We start from the raw sequence: 19,039 nt of genomic DNA, 5'->3' as shown, positions 1-19,039 counted from the left end.
TGATAATATGTAATGATGTGCACTCCGCCTAGACTCGAGAAAGGCGCAAAATCCTGATTAATCAATGTAGCGCCATGAAAGCCCGAGTCCGTCCCTTGTCCACCGGGTTCCTACAAGGGGTGCACATGTGACAGCAGATGCAGAGACCCTCCGGGCTGCCTCTTAACTACCATGAGGGATGAAAGGTCCCCTTTGCTTCTGTGCTGTCAGTTCAGCAATCACCGTCTCGCGCCCCTCGCATTCATAAAACAATCTGTCGCCATTTCGCACACAGCAGTGTGTTTATTTTAGCATCGCGCTTCCACTTTAAGTGAAAGTGCGACGCAAAAATGAACACGCTGCTGCCTTGATCCGTTCCTGCCCGGAGTAAACAAGCCTCTACTACAAAACCACAGATGGCCCCAATAAAGATAAGGAATTGCTTCACGACAGCCGTGAAGCAAGCGTTCGAGTCCGGGTGGGCCGAACGGAAAAGCGAAAGGGCTGCAACTAAAAACCCTCATTTCCCAATGGCATGCCACTGTGTAGCATAAACGGTGATGCCAGCCAATGGAAATGAGGAGCGGGGCTTAAAGCTCTCTTCTGAGAGTCCTTGTTAGCAATAAATCTCGCCGAGCGAGCTCCACATGAGCGCAGCAACGCTAGGCGAGACATAAAAAACACAGCACATGTGGAGGGGCAAGACGCCTTGGTTATGCTGATGAGTAGGAAACCAAGAAATGCTAAGTGCAAGCAGCTGCCTCCCTCCTGCGAGTTGTGTACATTAAGTAAATAGTTCTAGGAACTGCTAATGAAAGCTCCCGAGTTAGGACACGTGTAAAACGGCCTGTCCCCATGGGAGGTACCAACAGAAGACAGGGAGGAACTAATAAGCCTATTAATAAATCAGAAGCTAACATTTACAAAAGGACTATGTCACAATCCAATGACAAATAGGGGTGGAGAGTGGGCATAGCCTCAAGTCCATGCCTCAGTACAGCATGTCTTGAAGAGACAGCGCAAGCGCTGCCTAGGCGAGACCTAAAAAGGGGAAAGGTAGCTAGTTTATAGTCCGATCGTATTTACAAATAACACCATCCACGGTCTACCATTCACAGTGAGCCATCATGTCCCATTAACCTTCACCCAGAAAAACACTACGGGGACTGCCCAAATGACCCTCCCATACCTGGGCATAGAAACATCTACAATATACAAACAACTGGTATAGAGGGATAAATCTCTCTTTTATTTTTGCACAAAAGTTTATAAATTACCTTGGCAAAACGCTATTTCTTATAGCAAATTCGATCATTATTTTTCAGGTGCAAATATCCATCAGTGTGCATCTAAATGAACTATACACAAACAAACTAAACAAATTCATTACAAATAAGAAATAATACATAAATTACAAGACAATCCATATATACATACAACAACTACATCAATTATATTTTCCCCTATCTATTTCTTAAAAATGTACTCTTCTCCATCTCAGTGATACATTCAAAGGTCATCCTCTTGGCGTCAGAGGTATCCTCCCTCTATCTTAATTTGTTATGCCAAAAAACTAATGTTTCAATTAAAACAATAGGCGGACTCCTCCTTTGTCTGTGTGTCGACGCGGTCGCGTTTCAGCCTCCACTTTCTTATTGGCTTCCTCAGGACGGGGGTACACTGTGTGGAAACCAAGAAATGCTAAGTGCAAGCAGCTGCCTCCCTCCTGCGAGTTGTGTACATTAAGTAAATAGTTCTAGGAACTGCTAATGAAAGCTCCCGAGTTAGGACACGTGTAAAACGGCCTGTCCCCATGGGAGGTACCAACAGAAGACAGGGAGGAACTAATAAGCCTATTAATAAATCAGAAGCTAACATTTACAAAAGGACTATGTCACAATCCAATGACAAATAGGGGTGGAGAGTGGGCATAGCCTCAAGTCCATGCCTCAGTACAGCATGTCTTGAAGAGACAGCGCAAGCGCTGCCTAGGCGAGACCTAAAAAGGGGAAAGGTAGCTAGTTTATAGTCCGATCGTATTTACAAATAACACCATCCACGGTCTACCATTCACAGTGAGCCATCATGTCCCATTAACCTTCACCCAGAAAAACACTACGGGGACTGCCCAAATGACCCTCCCATACCTGGGCATAGAAACATCTACAATATACAAACAACTGGTATAGAGGGATAAATCTCTCTTTTATTTTTGCACAAAAGTTTATAAATTACCTTGGCAAAACGCTATTTCTTATAGCAAATTCGATCATTATTTTTCAGGTGCAAATATCCATCAGTGTGCATCTAAATGAACTATACACAAACAAACTAAACAAATTCATTACAAATAAGAAATAATAAATAAATTACAAGACAATCCATATATACATACAACAACTACATCAATTATATTTTCCCCTATCTATTTCTTAAAAATGTACTCTTCTCCATCTCAGTGATACATTCAAAGGTCATCCTCTTGGCGTCAGACGTATCCTCCCTCTATCTTAATTTGTTATGCCAAAAAACTAATGTTTCAATTAAAATAATAGGCGGACTCCTCCTTTGTCTGTGTGTCGACGCGGTCGCGTTTCAGACTCCACTTTCTTATTGGCTTCCTCAGGACGGGGGTACACTCTGTGTGTAGTCCAAATTAATCAACCTTCAGCGCAAAAAGGCATCTACTTGAGCCCCATACTTCAATCTCATAATCCTGTAAACACTTGCTTCATCTAGAGGGGTCCTTGCATTCTTCATATCATTCGTCGTAAGCCCAGGTCAATTGAATTAAACCCAAGTCGCTGCGTAATCGTCCAGCATTTCCTCCTTTCGCTGCAATTCACAGTGAGCCATCATGTCCCATTAACCTTCACGTCAACTAATCATTAGCCATATAATGCAGTGCTGCTCCCTGTTCTGAAGTGCTCCATGCAAAGAAAAGTGCATTCTACTCCATTGTTCCAGTTGGTAAAAAATGGTGTCCATCAACTCCGTCCTCTGTCAATCATCACTCTGTGAATCATTGTGACCCTCTCACCATCCTGATCAATTTCCTTGTTAAGTCTGCATATGATCCCAAGGATCAAAGTGCTCTGAGCAAGTGAAGTGCAGCCCAAGAATTAAAGTGCTCCATGCAGATGAAAAGTAGCCTGTTGAAATCAGACATGATTTGTGATTTGCAGGTTGCTTCTTTCATAACATGTAAAAAAAAGAAAAAAGAAAAATGCTAGGATAGCTGGCACAATTCACCTTTTAGGCAATTTAAAAGGCTGCCAAGCAAAACCTCACATTTAAGGTTCGAAATACTGGCCAAAGCCATCAGCAACTCATGGGTGTTAGGGTTTCGCATATGCAGATCACATGGATTAAAAGACTCCTTTGCTTGGTCGCACCATCTGCATCGCATATTTCATTCACCATACTTGAGGCCATACCAGTAGCACCATAAGGCTGAAACGCATTCTCCTAAGTGTGTCTTTAGAATTTTTAGAAGAGGCAAGCTCAAATATTCTGGGGAGCTTATCCGGAGTGTAAAGGTTCACAGCCCAACTACCATGACATTTGGCTATTAAGTCCCTGAGATCCGTGTCTGATTACATTATCTTTGCAGATTTCATTAATAATTTTGCTATCGTTTAATGTGGTAGGTTGTTGCGTATTAAGGCCTTCACACTCAGGGACTCAGTAAAGGTTGCAAAAAACGTGCCCCATACAGAACCAGGCTCCTGGAATCTCTTTCAGATGCGTTTTTTCATCATACCAATTGGGGCAGTTTTCAAATTGTGGCAGTAGAAACAATTTAGCCTGCAAGGCAAAATCCTGCTTTGCGAGTTTGAACTCCAGGCTGATTTGGGCTAGGCTGGTGCAGTTTGAGAGTGCAAATAAGCGGCAGTAGCAATTTCATATTTCACTATACTAATTCACCACTAATTCTTTATGGGTTCCGGAGTAGCGCACTACTCGCCGTAAAAGCATTTCAACACCTCATCAGGGGTAGCAAGCGCTATATAAATGCAAATCTTTCTACCTCTTCCACCCCTACACTATCTTTCTCAATCCAAATAACTGACTAACATATCCACCGCTCAAAATACTTTCATATTTCACTATACTAATTCACCACGAACACTGTATGGGTTCCAGAGTAGCGTGCTACTCGCTGAAAAGCGCTTGGACGCCTCTTCAGGGGTAGTAAGCGCTACATAAATGGAATTACAATACAATTTAATCGCTTTTTGTCTAACTCATGGGTACTCACAAACATTTACTCAGGAGCCACACCATACAGTCTGGTATGTGCCTGAGGGCAGTATCAAAGCTGTGGCGCTCCCAGGGAGACAGAGTAGGGTGGGGGATTACGTGGACACAAAGATTTCTAGAAAATGATTACTTTTGAATCCTTTTTGTGCATTTTACATTCTGTTACCTGTAGGTTATAAGACAAAAAATAGATACAGAATATTTTGTTCATTTTAAATGCCCACACTCACTGGCCCTGCCCCATTGTACTCGTGATCAGTTTCCTTGCCTATTTTTTTTTTTATTTTTTTTAATGCACCTCCGCTGTCCGCTCAGCTAAGCCAGGGATGCCTAAGAGCAGGGATTCCTTGCTGATAGTACAAGCTGAACATATTGTTGAAACAAAGCCCAAAACCGCAAAAGCATGAACAGCATGCCTTTGCAACATTAATTTATAGCTTTTCCGATTCTGGACTTTGTTTCTTATGTCATTTCAGCTTGTTCTAGGAGTAGGACAGCCTTGCTCGTAAAACACAGTAAGCTATTTTTTTTAAAACGAAGCCCAGAATCACAAAATTATGCTCCTTAGCTAGCAGAATCTTCCAAAAAAACAGACCTCGAGCAGCTTTGTCTGCTGCAACCCAGGCGTCCCAGACGGAGCTCTGCGGGCCGCAAGGAAAGGTCTGCTGTGCCGCCAGTAGCCTACATGTCATACTTTGAGTACCACTAGACTAACCGCTCGTGGAGCTGGTCCTTGAACACAATACAATATCGTAGGCATCCACTTACTTGCTACCACCACCAGTAGGGCATTAATATTTTAACATGCGAAGTTTCTCTTCAGTAGGCCCATCCTGCATATTAAAATACTTTGCCCTCAATTTCAAGCAGCCTAACTGAGATTGCCTGACACCTCTTTCATCGAGCACCATACCAAAATATTTGAAGTTTACTACTTTTTCTATCCGCGAGCCTTTGAGAAACCAACTGCCCTTTTTTCTAAAATTTCTGCTAATGATCATTGATTTTGACTTCCTTAAGTTGATAATAATGCCATTTCTACGCAATATTGTGCAAGCACATGAAGCGACCTTAAGATGCCAATTTGGGTCTTGTACTACCATGTCAAATGCATATTGTAGGATTTGTATTTTTTTTCCATCAGACGAGGCAGGCAGATTCTAGGGACAGTTAAATGACTTTCCATATCTGCCATGAAAAATTATAAAGTAGGGAATCAGGGATACAGCCTTGTTTTAATCCGTTGTGTAGATTTTTTCTGAGGCTGCCTGGTGTGATGCTAATTTGACTTTTACCCATGTGTTACTGTAAAGGGATTCTAGATACTTCAAAAGGTAAGGTGGTATCTTCAACTTCCTTAATTTTGCCTGACTACGGCCTCTTGGGATGTTATCAAAAACGTTTGTAAAATCAATAAAAGCCACATTAAGAGGGCAAGTCTTGGGGAGGATTGCTTCATTCATTAGGCAGGTCATGGTCTGAAGATTATCCTCAAGGTTACTATGCCTCTTAAACCGGTCAGAAAACATGGGATACGTTTTTTTCTGTTTAGCCCAGGTTTCGAATTCTTCATACTATAGTTTTGCGTAGCACTTTCCTGGTTTGGGATCAGAGTTTCCTGGTGGGTTGGTGAAAAATACGCGTTGGTTGAGGTACACAGGTTCTTTGTTGTGTAATGTCTTATATACGCATCTTATATTGGTATCTCTTCAGGGCTGTTAACCAGTGGAGATTCCGGAGCCGAGGGCCTGCGCACGCTCATCTGGGGGAGGTTGAGGATGAGCCTGGCCGCAGTATTCTGGATTGTCTAGAGCTTCATCATAAATTGGGCTGTTATTCCTATGTAGAGGGAGTTGCCATAGTCAAGGCTGCTGGTGACGAGAGCCTGTGTAACAGTTCACCTATTGTTTGTCGGGAGACATCTGAAAACCTTCCTGGGCATACAGAGCGCAAGGAAGAAGGCGGTGAAGATGGAGCTGACTTTGCTTCTTCATGGATAGCTGGGTGTAGAGGATGATGCCAAAGTTGCTGGTGTGGAGTTTGAGACAGTTGTTGTTCATCCAGTCCGCAACATCTTTCATGCAACTTTGGATCTGGTCTTTGATGGTTCTTGGATTGTTAGTAGAGAGAGTACATGGCTTTTGATGATCTGGCCCTTGGTGTCATGCTTCATCATAGGGGTCTTCCCGTGATGACGTATATTAGGTAACCACTATTGGTTTTATCGGTGAGTGCAGCCACAATAACCAACCAACACCTCCCCCCCCCCATCACCACATTTGCAATTATGGATCAGCACTTCTAGTACCATCCTGACCCCACTACTGGATACGTGCCCGCATCTTAATAGACAGTATATAACCAACCCTACTTTTGGTTTTATCAATGGGTGAGTGCAGCCACAATAACCAACCAACACCTCCCCCCCCCCCCCATCACCGCATTTACATTGATGGATCAGCACTTCTTGTACCATCCTGACCCCACTACTGGATACGTGCCCGCATCTTAAAAGCCAGTATACCAGCTTTGCTGATTGCTTTCAATTATTTATGCGCTTATTCTCTTTTACACGCGACATCTGTTTTATCTACCACATTATGGTGTACATGAACAGTTTGTCTCGTGCTCTTCTTGACATTCAAGTAGGACGTCTAATCTTTCTTTTCTTATTTTCACGCCCTTTTCCTCACTTCCGGGTCACGCCGGGTATAAACTAAGCGTATTTCACACATAAATCCTCGCTTTTTGACCATTTTTCAGGTCTAACAACGGGGCCAATTTTTCGAACAAATTTTTGAATAATTTTATCCTCCTAGGCACAATTCTCCCGTAAAATACGATCGCATTTTATATATCCACTTCTGGTTGACCGTAGACAGAGTCAGCACAACCCTCCAACACATGCGGCCACACACAGGTGCTGCAACTAGCGTTTCACGCTACCGTAATTGAGGCGGAAACTTCATTTAACTACCATATTTAAACCCCGCCATGGGTACGACTCAGTTATCCAGCGGAGTCTTCGGGGAGGTCGCACGAGGCAGGGCATTGTCCCAGGAGTCATAAGTACGGCATAGCCGGTAGGAACCTCGTTTTAGCGAGGATATCGCCTTGGACTACTGGATATTCCTCTCTGGTAAAAAAAATAACAATTTTTTCTTCTAGATAGCCTATCAGGCACTCCCTCCACCCGTTCAAGGTGGTGCATAATCCTTACAATTCTCAAGTAGGTTGTTTTCCCTTGCCTTGACACCACTATAGCGCTACTACACAGGCTGTGCCCTTTCATGAATTCTATGGGCTCATCAATAATAGTCCTTTGTAAATAAGAGTGTGTGCTTTATGTTCTGTGTGTGTATGTCTCTTGTCATCGTCCTTTATTTATTTTCACGCCAGGACACTTTCTCTCACTAAATCTAAGTTTATGGAATCTTATGTCACAGGTCACCAATGCTCACAGTGGACTAAGTATTTGGCTTGTAAAGTACGTCCTCCCCCCCCCCTTTTTTTTTTGCAGGTTAACGACTACAAAGACCCACTGAGGCTTCATGACTACATGCAGTAATTTCTCCTGCAGTATTTTCCTTACACCTTACATATATCACTATTATGATGAATAGATAACACATATCTACTGTATACTGTGAGTATAGGAACGGATCCTTATGGTCCTGTAGAAGCAGCTTGGGGAGCTTCGAAACATGTCGGCAGATATAGGAGGCATAGTTCATTGAGGCATATACACCTCCTTCCCCACATTTTAATAATACCAGCTCTAAGGTATAATAAAGTTTTTTTGACCAACGAGCCAGGTATTTTTTAATTCACTTTCCTATCCACTCATGACCCTTCCTCTCACATCCCTACACAACACATAGTTGTCTCACAACAACAGTGCTCCCACGTAAACGTAGGTCGCAGCACGCCCCGTCCTGTAGAGGGGCGGGAAGACCCTATGATGAAGCATGACACCAAGGGCCCTTTTGGTGTGTGAGGGGAGGGGTATTTAAACAACTTGTGTGTATTTCCCACCACTGTAGGGATACATACTCAATCTGGGAGGATTTGACGTACATAAATACCTGAGGGTGGATCCCTATGTTTATAAACTTAAGTTCGGGAGGATGTATCCACCTCCACTACTCATGTTGAGTGTTACCTCTCTACTCCCCATTTTGTTCCTTTTTGAATTTTGATGATCTGGGCCAGGGGCATCATGTATGTGTTGAAGAAGGGTTGGGATGAGCCTTGAGGTACCCCGCAGGTAATGTTCTTAGCCGTAAAAGAGAGCTGAGACACCCGATTACTTGCATGCCTAGAGTTACAGTGCATGTGCGCGGGCGTGCGCTTAGGAGCAGAGGCACCATATGGCAAACCTCATTATGCTCATTAAGCGCCCGCGATCACTTTCAGTTTTGCCCGCGCCCGTTTGACTTACAATGTGCATTCTCTTTCCCCAAACTCGATGTTTGTGATCCTTTATTTTGATATGCTTTTAGTATTACTGTCACACACAAAACCACGCACACAACCACACACACACACCACAACAACAACCACACCCACAACCACAACCAACCACACACACACACACACAAAACCACACCCACATCGAGCATTGGCATAGCCAATATGTCTCGCCTTTGGGACCTTATAAGTGTTTAGCCACGCAACAGTTGATGTGGTTGCACCAAGGATATTGTGCTGCATAACTAAATACTTAGAAGGTCCCAAAAGCGAGACCTATTGGCTATACCAATGCTTGTTCTATACAAGTCTTGTGTATTTACTTGGAAAATGTTTAAGGATGTTTTGTTAGTGCTGTATGCAATATTTGGTACATACAGTTACCTTTAGAGTTTTAATGTAGTAACTGTTATTGGGAGGTTACTGGGGTGCATCATCCAAGCATTCTTTAGTGTTCTCGTTCCTGATCTGGAACAATGGTTGCCGGTTTCGAAGGTTGGACCAGATCGAAGAAAGGGCGGATGCTGTTGGATGGGCTTAATTATCTAGCTTGTATTGTTATTTAAAATCCCCATATAACGTACCTATTGAAACGTCGTGGCGACTGGTGTGTTGTGAGACCCGCTACAAGGGTATCCGCTCAAAAAAAGTAACTCGTTTAGGTGGATGTGAAAATTTTGGACGAGCATATTTAAATACCGCACGGCGACGCTGCCCTTGTACCTGCTCTTATATCATGCTTACTGCTACAAACCGACCAGAATTGTTTTTATGCAAGTGTGTTACATAAAAATCATAATGATACCCCTTTCCAGACATCTCAAAACCCTTTCAGCTTACCCATGACTTGCCTCATTCTCATACACTACTTTCTTCCTGCAACTCAACCATTTCTCGCTTACATCAAATTGGCACCTATATACTAGGCGACGGTCTTAAATCGCCTTTATTATCACTACCTTGTAATCACATGTTCACTACAAATATGTTCACCAACCACGGCCCCCTTTCCCCTGTCCCCTAGGCCTTCCTACCTTCCATTGCCTGTTCCCCGGCTCCGTCAGTCGCCATCTTGTTTCTCTCCCTCAACGTTTGTCGCAGCTGCTCAGTCACCAGCCCAGCCCGAAAAACTTACAACCAGTCATAACTAATATTATAAAAACTATCTCGCAAATTACTCGCTGGAAATACAGTATTCACACTCTAGCTTCACAAATTATGTAGACCTCGGAACGGTGCTATCCAGACATTTGTACTTTCACTCTAAGGACAAGAGATTAGACATAAAAGAAGGACTCAGCCGAGCCTACTGCTTTAAATTTTAAGAATCTGGCGGCCATCTTCTAATTCGGTCTTTAATCTGAATATTACCAATAACAGCGATGTATGGCTTCGTCAAATGCAGCAACGCATAGCTTACAGTGACCATGAAAGGTAGCCAAAAGTACGAGTACGTTACTTACTCTATTGGATGTGGATTTTGTTTTTTAATGAGAGTTAGGGTAATGACCATCTGCGTTCGCTGATGCTCACGCCTACGTTGCAGGCAATGGGAAGCGTTACATAAACCACAGAAGCGACCCATTGGCATCACATTAGTTAACATCAGTTTAGCATTGTATTGAAATTGGATGTATATAGCGCTTACTACCGTATTTGGTCATACCTGTTTACTTTAAGATTAGTGTCCTGCCTAGAAAGAAATCTCGCGCATGGTCCCAGACTACCCTTACACCCGGTAGCTTGGATACCATTTTCCGCGTCCCCGGCAACAGCACTGATATGTTTTTTTAGTCGCTGCTTTCGCGAATTCCCGCCTCTAGAGCCTCGAGTCCACATTGGTAATATGAGCGTGCCAGTCATATTCAGCCAAACAGTGACTGGAGACACAAGTGTTACTCATATGGCGGAAGCTCTGCATTTTAAGGTTCCGGTTGACGAAGTAGCGGGCTTTTTCGTAAATGATGAATGATAACAGACAGGAAGGGTAGGTTGAGTAGGTGTAGGTGTTGGTCTTGTTGATGCTGTCGTCGCAGGACCTGGCCCTTTTGTGAGATCGCTGTGTGGGGTGGTTTTGTCTGGTTGGTGGTCATAGAAAACTAGCTGTCTCTTGAGCTACCGAGAGTTTTTTTTTATGTGCCCCCGTAGTTGTGCTTAGTCAACGGTGGAAAGCACCGTACCTTTAAATGTATTTTCATTGTGACTTGTGTTGAGGTTTTACATTGTTAGGAGGGAGAGCGTAGGCTAAACCCAATTCACAGCTGATAAATTATCAGTTCACCTACGCGTGACGTTTTCATGCCTTCATTGTAGCCATGCGTGATGTTTCCACATCGTGTGACCATGAGTGACACTATAACAAACTGAAGCAAGTCCTTGATATACTGTTTATTTTGTGTTACACCTGTTATACATTTAATTGTCTAAGGATTCAAGGTGGTCATTTCTGAGCTGTAAAAAGGCATCCCTACCTAGACCACGAGACAGAATATGCCATTAGTGATTTTATACAATATCAAACTGTCATAGAACAAATAAATAGTTACATTTGCATTTAAGTTAGTCAAGGACTTTGACACTACTACATCCTGTGACCTCCCTTTTTATAACATCATTAAACATTCTGCAGTGCATATGCTAATTAGGCCTCTTCTCAATTACTATTTTTTGTAGGGACTTGTGTCAGAGACAACAATTGTGTCTGAGGGGTTCATGTGCACATGCATGAAGTTACGGTGTTATGTTATAGAGCGAGAGAGTGGTAGCTGTATGCGAGGGGGAATGCTCGGTATATGCATGATGACTATTTGTGAAATAGAACTTTGTATGACAGATGAGAGTAGGGTGCTGAGAATGTGTACAAAGGTTTGCTGCATGAGAGGACATCATGTGATAGTGTTGTAGGAGAGTTTCAGTGTTCTAGGAAATAATGATTAATTTACTCATGTTTTAGTTGGCGCCCGGCCAAGCTGCACTGACAATCATTCATGAAATGCTGCAGAAAAGTTCATGTTCATTTTCAGATGTGTGACCGTTCCACGTGTTGTGTCTTTCCCTCTTTCAGATATTAGCCGAGCTCAGAGTGTAGTTGAACAAAACATTGTATTCCTGTGTTTCATAGCACATAATTTCATTCCTTAATTAAAGATGTATAGAACCTGTGTCTTTATGGTTGGGTCTGACTTTCCATACAATATATATATATATATATATATATATATATATATATATATATATATATATATATATATATATATATATATATATACACATATTTTTGTGTATTCAAATCTTTTTTATTGAATTTTCTGAAGCACAGAATACACAGTATATATGCATAAAAGTACAGTGTCAAATTAAATACAAAATACACAGAACGCATCAGCGCTCTTGGAGTAGGGATACAGAGAGGGGGAGAAGAGCAGGCTGTGTAGGATTTGACTTGATGACATAGTTGCTATATTGACACAGGGTTTACAAACAATAATTACATTGTGTAAAATATGCAAATCTTGAGATACATATTGAGTTTGGTCATAATAACAGTACATCACAGTAATCATGATCTCATATTGAAGACGTTTTGGTAACCACTGTTTGCATCTCAACCAAGTTGTGTACTTAATGAGAGAACCAACAATGGAGTTGATATAAAAGGTTTAATCTGGTTGTGAGTGAGACATAAATCGTACACCGTGGAATAAAAAGTACAGAAGGACTGTGTGGGCATTGAAGGAGACGAGGAATAACACGTGTTGTAAGATAAATCGGCTGTGAAAGAGAGTGTCTTAAGAGAGAACGACTCTATCCTGAGAGAATCGATTACGGTGGATTGTAGCTAAGTAGTTTGATGTCCAATGAGTACCAGATTGGCCAGTGAGGGGAGCACCAGGGGGAAAGTTGTAGTGTCACATTGTCAGCACCTCTAAGGAAGGTAATCAATTCTTGCCGCATTCGGAAAGATATCGTCTTGACGTTCTTCCAGTTATGTAATCTCACTTTACATGCTAAAGTAAGCATTATGTCCAGTTGGTGGCGATCACCCTCGGTTTCCAGCTGATTGTCTAAAGGGCCAAGAGGGATATATGAAAATTTCCGTGAGGGAGTTAAATTGAAAGTGTGTTTTATGAAATCCAGTACTTTACTCCAGAATGTGTTTAAGATCGGGCATTCGAAAAGCATATGTGCTAGGTTGCCTTCGTGTTTCTCGCAGTTCCAGCAATTGGGCCTAGGAATGAGACCTATTTCAAAAAGTCTAGAGGGTGTCCAATATGATCTGTTAATAATCATAAATTTAGTTTGCGATAAAGTTGGTGATATCTTATTAGAGAAAGGAGATTTGTTAATGTAATCCCATTCAAACACCGTGTTCCTAGTGTTCAATTACGCTTCCCATTTTACTTGGTTACGGGAGAGGAATTTGTTTAAGTTGGGTAGCAGAAGTTTATAAATGTCCGAGACCATATGGCCGGTTCTTAGTAGACGGCCTAATAAGTTAGGTAGCGATGGAGTTATTGCTTTAAGGGATATTTTAGAGATCAGAACTTTGAGTTGCTGTAGTTTGTAAAAATAAAAAATTTTCAGGTTAAACTGGTTCTGTAGTGCTGAGAACGGTAATGGAGAAGAGCCTTGATATGTATTTTAGTAGATTAATTCCACAACTCGACCAATCTGACCAGAAGATTGGAGAGCCGTTAATTTTGAGAGTGGGATTGTTCCATAAGGAAGCAAGATTGGAGTTTTTTTTTTGTTTGTTTTAAAAGTTTTATATAGCGCTAGCTTGACCCGTAGGTATCAGAGCGCTTTATATACATACTGTAAAGAAAAACATATGGAAATTGCATTACATAGTAGGCAGGCAGTAAGAAAGCAAAACCAGGGATACAAAAAAATACAGCATGTAAGATAAGGTGGTTAACACAGTCCGGTCACCAACTATCCTTGAATGTCAAGAGAGCAGAGTAAACTCGGATATTGAAGTCTAGGTTAGTTGACGTTGGTCAGGAAAGTATTTGTTAAGGAGATGGATTTTCAGGTCCCTTTTGAAACAGGAGAAGGAGGGGTTGCATCTGAGGACTCTAGGGAGAGTGTTCCACATCCTGGGAGCGTTGCCAGAGAACGATCGGTATTGTGTGGTTTTCTTTTTCAGTTTCGGAGGAATAAGAAGGAGTGAGTTGGAGCTTCTCGGCGTTCTGGATTGACCTGCTCTTACCAGTTTGTTGTTCAGGTAGTTAGGGGCCGGAGAGTGAAGGGTTTTGTGAGTGATGCAGGCCAGTTTGTAAATACACCTCCCTTCCATGGGAAGCCAGTTGAGGGAGTTGAGAGCTGGAGTGATGTGATCAAATCTTTTTACTCCACATACGAGTCGAGCGGCCATGTTCCACACTGCCCTTAGAGGGGCTAGGTGAGCTTTTGGAGTCCCTGTTAGGATGGCGTTCCCGTAGTCGATTTTAGAGAGAACTAGGGATTGGACTACTGTCTTGAGGTCATCATGGGGAAGAAAAGGTTTCAATTTCTTGAGGTGCTTTAGAGAGAAAAGAGCACTTTTTGCAGAGTTTTTGAGGTGGGCCTCCAAAGATAAGTTCTTGTCAAGGGTGATACCTAGAGACTTAACTGAGTCGGATAGGACGATGGGGCAGTTCGGGGCGATCAGATTATTATTATTTATTATTATTTTTTTTTTAAGAAGAAACCTTTATTACACATTAAAGAGATACAAACAAGGGCCTACAACCACAAGGGCCGGCCGCTAGAAAGCTCGGGAGCCAGCAAGGCAACTCCATACATTCAAATGAGTCCGAAGCAAGAGCTCCCGAAAGTTCGAAAGCACATATAACAGGCCGCGGCCATAGTCCAAGGGCGATCGAAAAGGACAGTTTCATATTTTCTAAAACAAAAAAAGAAAAAAACCAACAATAACACACAAACAAGGCAATGAGAGTCCGAAATAGCAGCGTGCGCTCCCCAGGACGGGGGAAGATCCACATTATCTAGAATAACTCTTGACAGGAGGTGGTAGTGGGGGGCGGCGGAGAAGAGGACAAAGCATGCACAATTACGTAGAATGTGCGGCTAGGGGGACAAAGTGACGTCGACCTCTCGCGGCAGAGGCGGAGCGCAGATATTCCCACGATAGGAATTCCATGGACCCCACACCTTAGTCCACCTCCCAGGCTTGCCTCTCGCCACATACACCGTCTTCTCCCTGAACATACACCAATCCATATTCTCCTTCCATACCGAAATCGTAGGCGGCCTCGGGGAACCCCACAACTGTGCGATATTGCGCTTAGCCACCATGTACCCCAAAGTCACCCACTGCGTCTGCGCCGCATTATAGTCATTTGGTTCCCAGACATTCAGCAAACACCTCCTGGCATCTGGTAACAAAGCGACATGCGTGACTTCCTCCATTACAGTATGTACCCCGTTCCAAAATCGTACAACCTCCGAACATTCCCACAGGATATGAAGAAAGGTACCCAACAAGCCACAGCCACGCTTACACAGTCCATCCCTCGAATAACCCATACGTATCAAACCAGGCCCTTTGACATACACTCTATGGAGTATCTTCAGCTGCACAAATCTAAGGCGGGCCGGGATCGCCACCTCTTTCGGGGAGGCCACCGCCGATACCCAATCCTCATCGTCCAGTTCCAATCCGTCGGCCGTCCACGCCTCCCGCAGATGGGTCAGCAAGTCCGTACGATCATTAATACGTTTTTTATAGATCAGGGAAATAGTGCTGTCGGGCACATAGCCGTCTAACACCCTATCTTCCAACGGGGAATATTCTGGGATAGCAGCGACATCCGAAAAAACCGAACACAGCGCATGGTGGACCTGTGCATATCGAAAGTACTCCCTATCATTTAATTTGTATTCAGTTTTGAGCATTTCAAACGTTTTAAAGGACCCTTTCGCCCAGAGGTCACCCACCTTACTTATACCAATCATATCCCATTTCTCAAAGCCTTTCGTTTTCCACAGACAACCCAAACGCTGGGAGGCATACAACGACGTCGCTCGAGTCAAGCGATCCCTCCACCCCATCGCAGCATTCGCCGCATGCCACACGCGTACCGCAACTTGCGTTGGTCCTGTCAACCGTGCATCCGGAGTCGCCGAATACAGTGCCCTGTTGTAATCCCCGCCCGGAAGTAATAACTTATCCATCTCGAAGGCCGGATTCAAAGCAGGACCGTATATCCCGTGGTTCACCGCCGCCAATTGAGACGCCCAATAGTATCTTTTAATATCGGGGAGGGCAACACCCCCATCATACCAAGGGAGTGTCAACTTGGTGAGAGCGATCCTCGGTCGCCCGTCCCAAAACAGTTGGCGCTGAAGACCCTCCACCTCACGGAAGTAACGGGCCGGCACGACATCCAGCGTATTTTGTAAAGCGTACAAAAAGCGAGGCAGCGACATCATTTTAAACAATGCCGCCCGTCCGAGCGGCGAGAGCGGAAGCCGTCGCCACCTTGTGACGTCGGCCTTCAATCGCTGGAGTGGAGGGAGAAGGTTTCGCTCATAGCGGACCGCAGGGTCCAGTGATATGAAGATCCCCAAATATTTGAACCCCAATGTAGCAATCTGAATAGGGCACCCCCGCGGCAAGAGGGGGGCCTCGCCCGGGCGATCAGATTATTGAGCCACTCTTGGATTGGACGATGGTCGCTTTTTGGAGAGAATAGGATTAGTTCTGTTTTATCTGGATTGAGTTTTAAGTGGTTAGCATTGAACCAAGTTTGGATCTCGGATAGAGTGGCATTGAGGTGTTGGATGTCGCTGGGAGACTTGATTTTGAAATAGATTTGGGTGTCATCAGCGTAGAGGTGGTAATTCACTCCAGATTTTTTCAAGATGATTGTGAGGGGCTCCATGAAAAGATTGAAGAGGGCCGGGTAGAGGATCGAGCCTTGCGGGACCCCAAGTGTGACTTTTGTTGGCTTCGAAAGACAGGAGTTGATTTTAATTTGTTGCGAGGGGTGTTGAAGGAAGGAGGTGAACCATTTTAGTACTGTGCCATTGATGCCGGAGCGCTTCGACAAGGTCTACAGAAGCGCTGGATGAAGGATTAGTAGGCAGGCATCACCTTCATCTAAAGCCTTGTGAATATCGTCGGAGACGTTGAGCATAGCTGTTTCTGTGCTACAGCCTTTCCTGAATCCTGATTGAAAGGTGTCGAGGAGGTTGAACTCATCAATGTGTTTGTTGAGTTGATGGAGAATGCATTTCTCCAATGTTTTCGCAAGGAATGGGAGGTTGGAGATAGGTCTGAGGTTGTTGAGATCATTAGGGTCGGCCCCTGGTTTTTTGAGAATGGGTGTGATTTGTCCAAGTTGAAGGGAGTCTGAGACACAGCCTGAGGTGAGAGAGGCGTTGATGATTTTTATCCAGAAAGGGGAAATGGTGTGGTTAAGTTCTTTTATGATTGTGGATGGGATGGGGTCCATAGTGTGGGAGGAAGGTTTTAGGTTAGAAATTATACTGAAAACCTCATTTTCCGACATAAGCTCAAAGTCGGACCAATGCGCATTGTTTTTTTAGCTAGAGGCAGACCTGTTTGTCCTTGGTAAGAACTCTTTCTGAATGATCAGGGGTGGTTAGAGTGGGGGAGGGAAGGAGGGTTAGAGGTTTGAATGAAGGATTGATCAATTTTCGAGACTTTATTAGCGAAGAAGGTGACAATTTCTTCACAACGCTCATTGGTGGCTTTGATTTCTTGAGAGGGAGTGCAGTTAGTTTGGCTTTTGACAATGTTGAAGAGTTCTCTCGGTCTGTTTTTAGCCAGATCTAGTTGGCTGCGGAAAAAAGACGCCTTTTCATTGAAAATATGTTTTTTGTATGCTTGCCGAGCAGATCTAAGTTGCGCTAGGTGTAAGGTCGAGGGGTTTAGTCTCCAAGACCTTTCCGTTTGCCTGAGTTGACGCCTTTCCTCATTCAGATCCACGTTAAACCAGGGTTTAGATTTGATTTGCCTCAATTGTTTGAGTTTGAGAGGAGCTACTTGGTCTAGAACCTCTGTCATTTTTGAGTTAAAGTGTGTAGTGAGGTCATCGGCCGTCAATGATGAGGGTTGGAGTTGAAGATGGGCATGAATCCTGGATTCAAGTTCGGATAAAGGGACTTCTTTGATATTTCTGTTCCAGTGTATAGGTTTGTCATCACAAATAGGTTGGTGGGAGACAAGTGCATCAATCTTGAACAGAATGAGGTGGTGGTCGGACCAGTCAATAGGAGAAATCGCTCTCAGAGAGACCAGAGCATTGTTGGTAATGATCGCATCCAGTGTTGTAGGTTTATTGCAGAGTTGTTTGAGGTTATATATTTCAAGTAGGTTGGATAGGTCTGGGCAGTGGAGTCTTCTGGGTCGTTTCAGTGGATATTGAGGTCACCCAGGAACACGTCTTTAGTGTCTGTCATGGAAAACCATGATATTAGGTCTGTTAGTTCTTCGAGGGAAAGGGTATGCTCTCCAGGAGGATGGTAGATGGTGTGGAATTTGATGGGTGAGGTGCCCTTGGCAGTGAGTTCGACACCCAGGTATTCAAACGATAGGTATTCTGCAGGTTTAAGTTTGGTAATCTGTATTCCTGCCTTGTGGATGATGGCTAGTCCTCTCCCCGTTTTGATCCGTCTGTCTTGTCTGATGATGGTGTACCCTAGAGGGGAGAGGGTGGAGTGGACATTGAGCCAGGATTCAGTGAGGAAAGTGATGTCAATTTCTTCAGCGAGTAGAGCTTCAGCAATGTCTGTGGCGTGATGTACTGCTGATCTGCAGTTGAGGAGCATGCAAGAGAGAGGACGGGGAGCCTCGATGATGGGGGGAGTAAGGTGGATAGAGGAGTATTGGGCAGGAGGTCTAGGCGAGTGGACATTTTTAGGGATTCTGTTAGTGCCGTTAATAACAGGGATGGGGAAAGGGGCTGACTTCTGGCTCAAAGCGAGGTAAGAGTCGTTGATCTCAACCGGTTTCGGTTTCGAAAAGGGTTTGCGATCCCGGTTGGCTCGAAGTGCCTGACTCGCTGACGAACTGGAGGGACGAGGGGTGCACTGTGGGGCCATGGGAGCGGTATTGAGTGGGGTGGGAGGAAATCTACCCGGGGAGAGGGAGCACGGCAGTTTGGTCCTGTTGAGAAGATCTTTTTATGAGTATAGGTAATCAACAGCAAGGGAGTTAATTTTCAGCTCCATTCTGTTCAGTTGCTGTGCTATTGAGCTGAAAAAGTTTAAGGTATTAGGCAGGGGCCGAGAATGACTTGGGTCTTTGGAGGGAGAGTGAACAGGGGTCGGAGATTGGACAGAATCAGTGGGGTTA

At 43.9% G+C, this 19,039-nt stretch overlaps 2 protein-coding genes across 5 annotated transcripts in view; one reads left to right on the top strand and one right to left on the bottom strand.

Moving 5' to 3' along the window:
• Positions 1–9,997, bottom strand: part of PPP1R7 (protein phosphatase 1 regulatory subunit 7) — a 565,298-nt gene extending 555,301 nt beyond the window's left edge. Inside the window, exon 1 of one of the 3 annotated variants that reach the window (XM_085634149.1) lies at positions 9,747–9,997. In XM_085634149.1, the coding sequence (XP_085490275.1) occupies positions 9,747–9,783 (37 nt within the window). In that variant the 5' untranslated portion in view covers positions 9,784–9,997. Of the gene's footprint in view, positions 1–9,552; positions 9,590–9,746 lie in introns of those variants that run through there. The other 2 variants (XM_085634151.1, XM_085634150.1) reach the window with 2 other exon arrangements.
• A 469-nt stretch (positions 9,998–10,466) lies between these two features.
• Positions 10,467–19,039, top strand: part of PASK (PAS domain containing serine/threonine kinase) — a 1,318,755-nt gene continuing 1,310,182 nt past the window's right edge. Inside the window, exon 1 of one of the 2 annotated variants that reach the window (XM_085634145.1) lies at positions 10,467–10,699. In XM_085634145.1, the coding sequence (XP_085490271.1) occupies positions 10,674–10,699 (26 nt within the window). In that variant the 5' untranslated portion in view covers positions 10,467–10,673. The remainder of the gene's footprint in view (positions 10,700–19,039) is intronic. The other variant, XM_085634144.1, reaches the window with a different exon arrangement.

Source organism: Triturus cristatus, chromosome 11, assembly GCF_964204655.1.
Source record: "Triturus cristatus chromosome 11, aTriCri1.1, whole genome shotgun sequence".
NCBI classification, from domain to species: Eukaryota; Metazoa; Chordata; class Amphibia; order Caudata; family Salamandridae; genus Triturus; species Triturus cristatus.
This window is presented reverse-complemented; position numbering and strand designations above follow the sequence as displayed.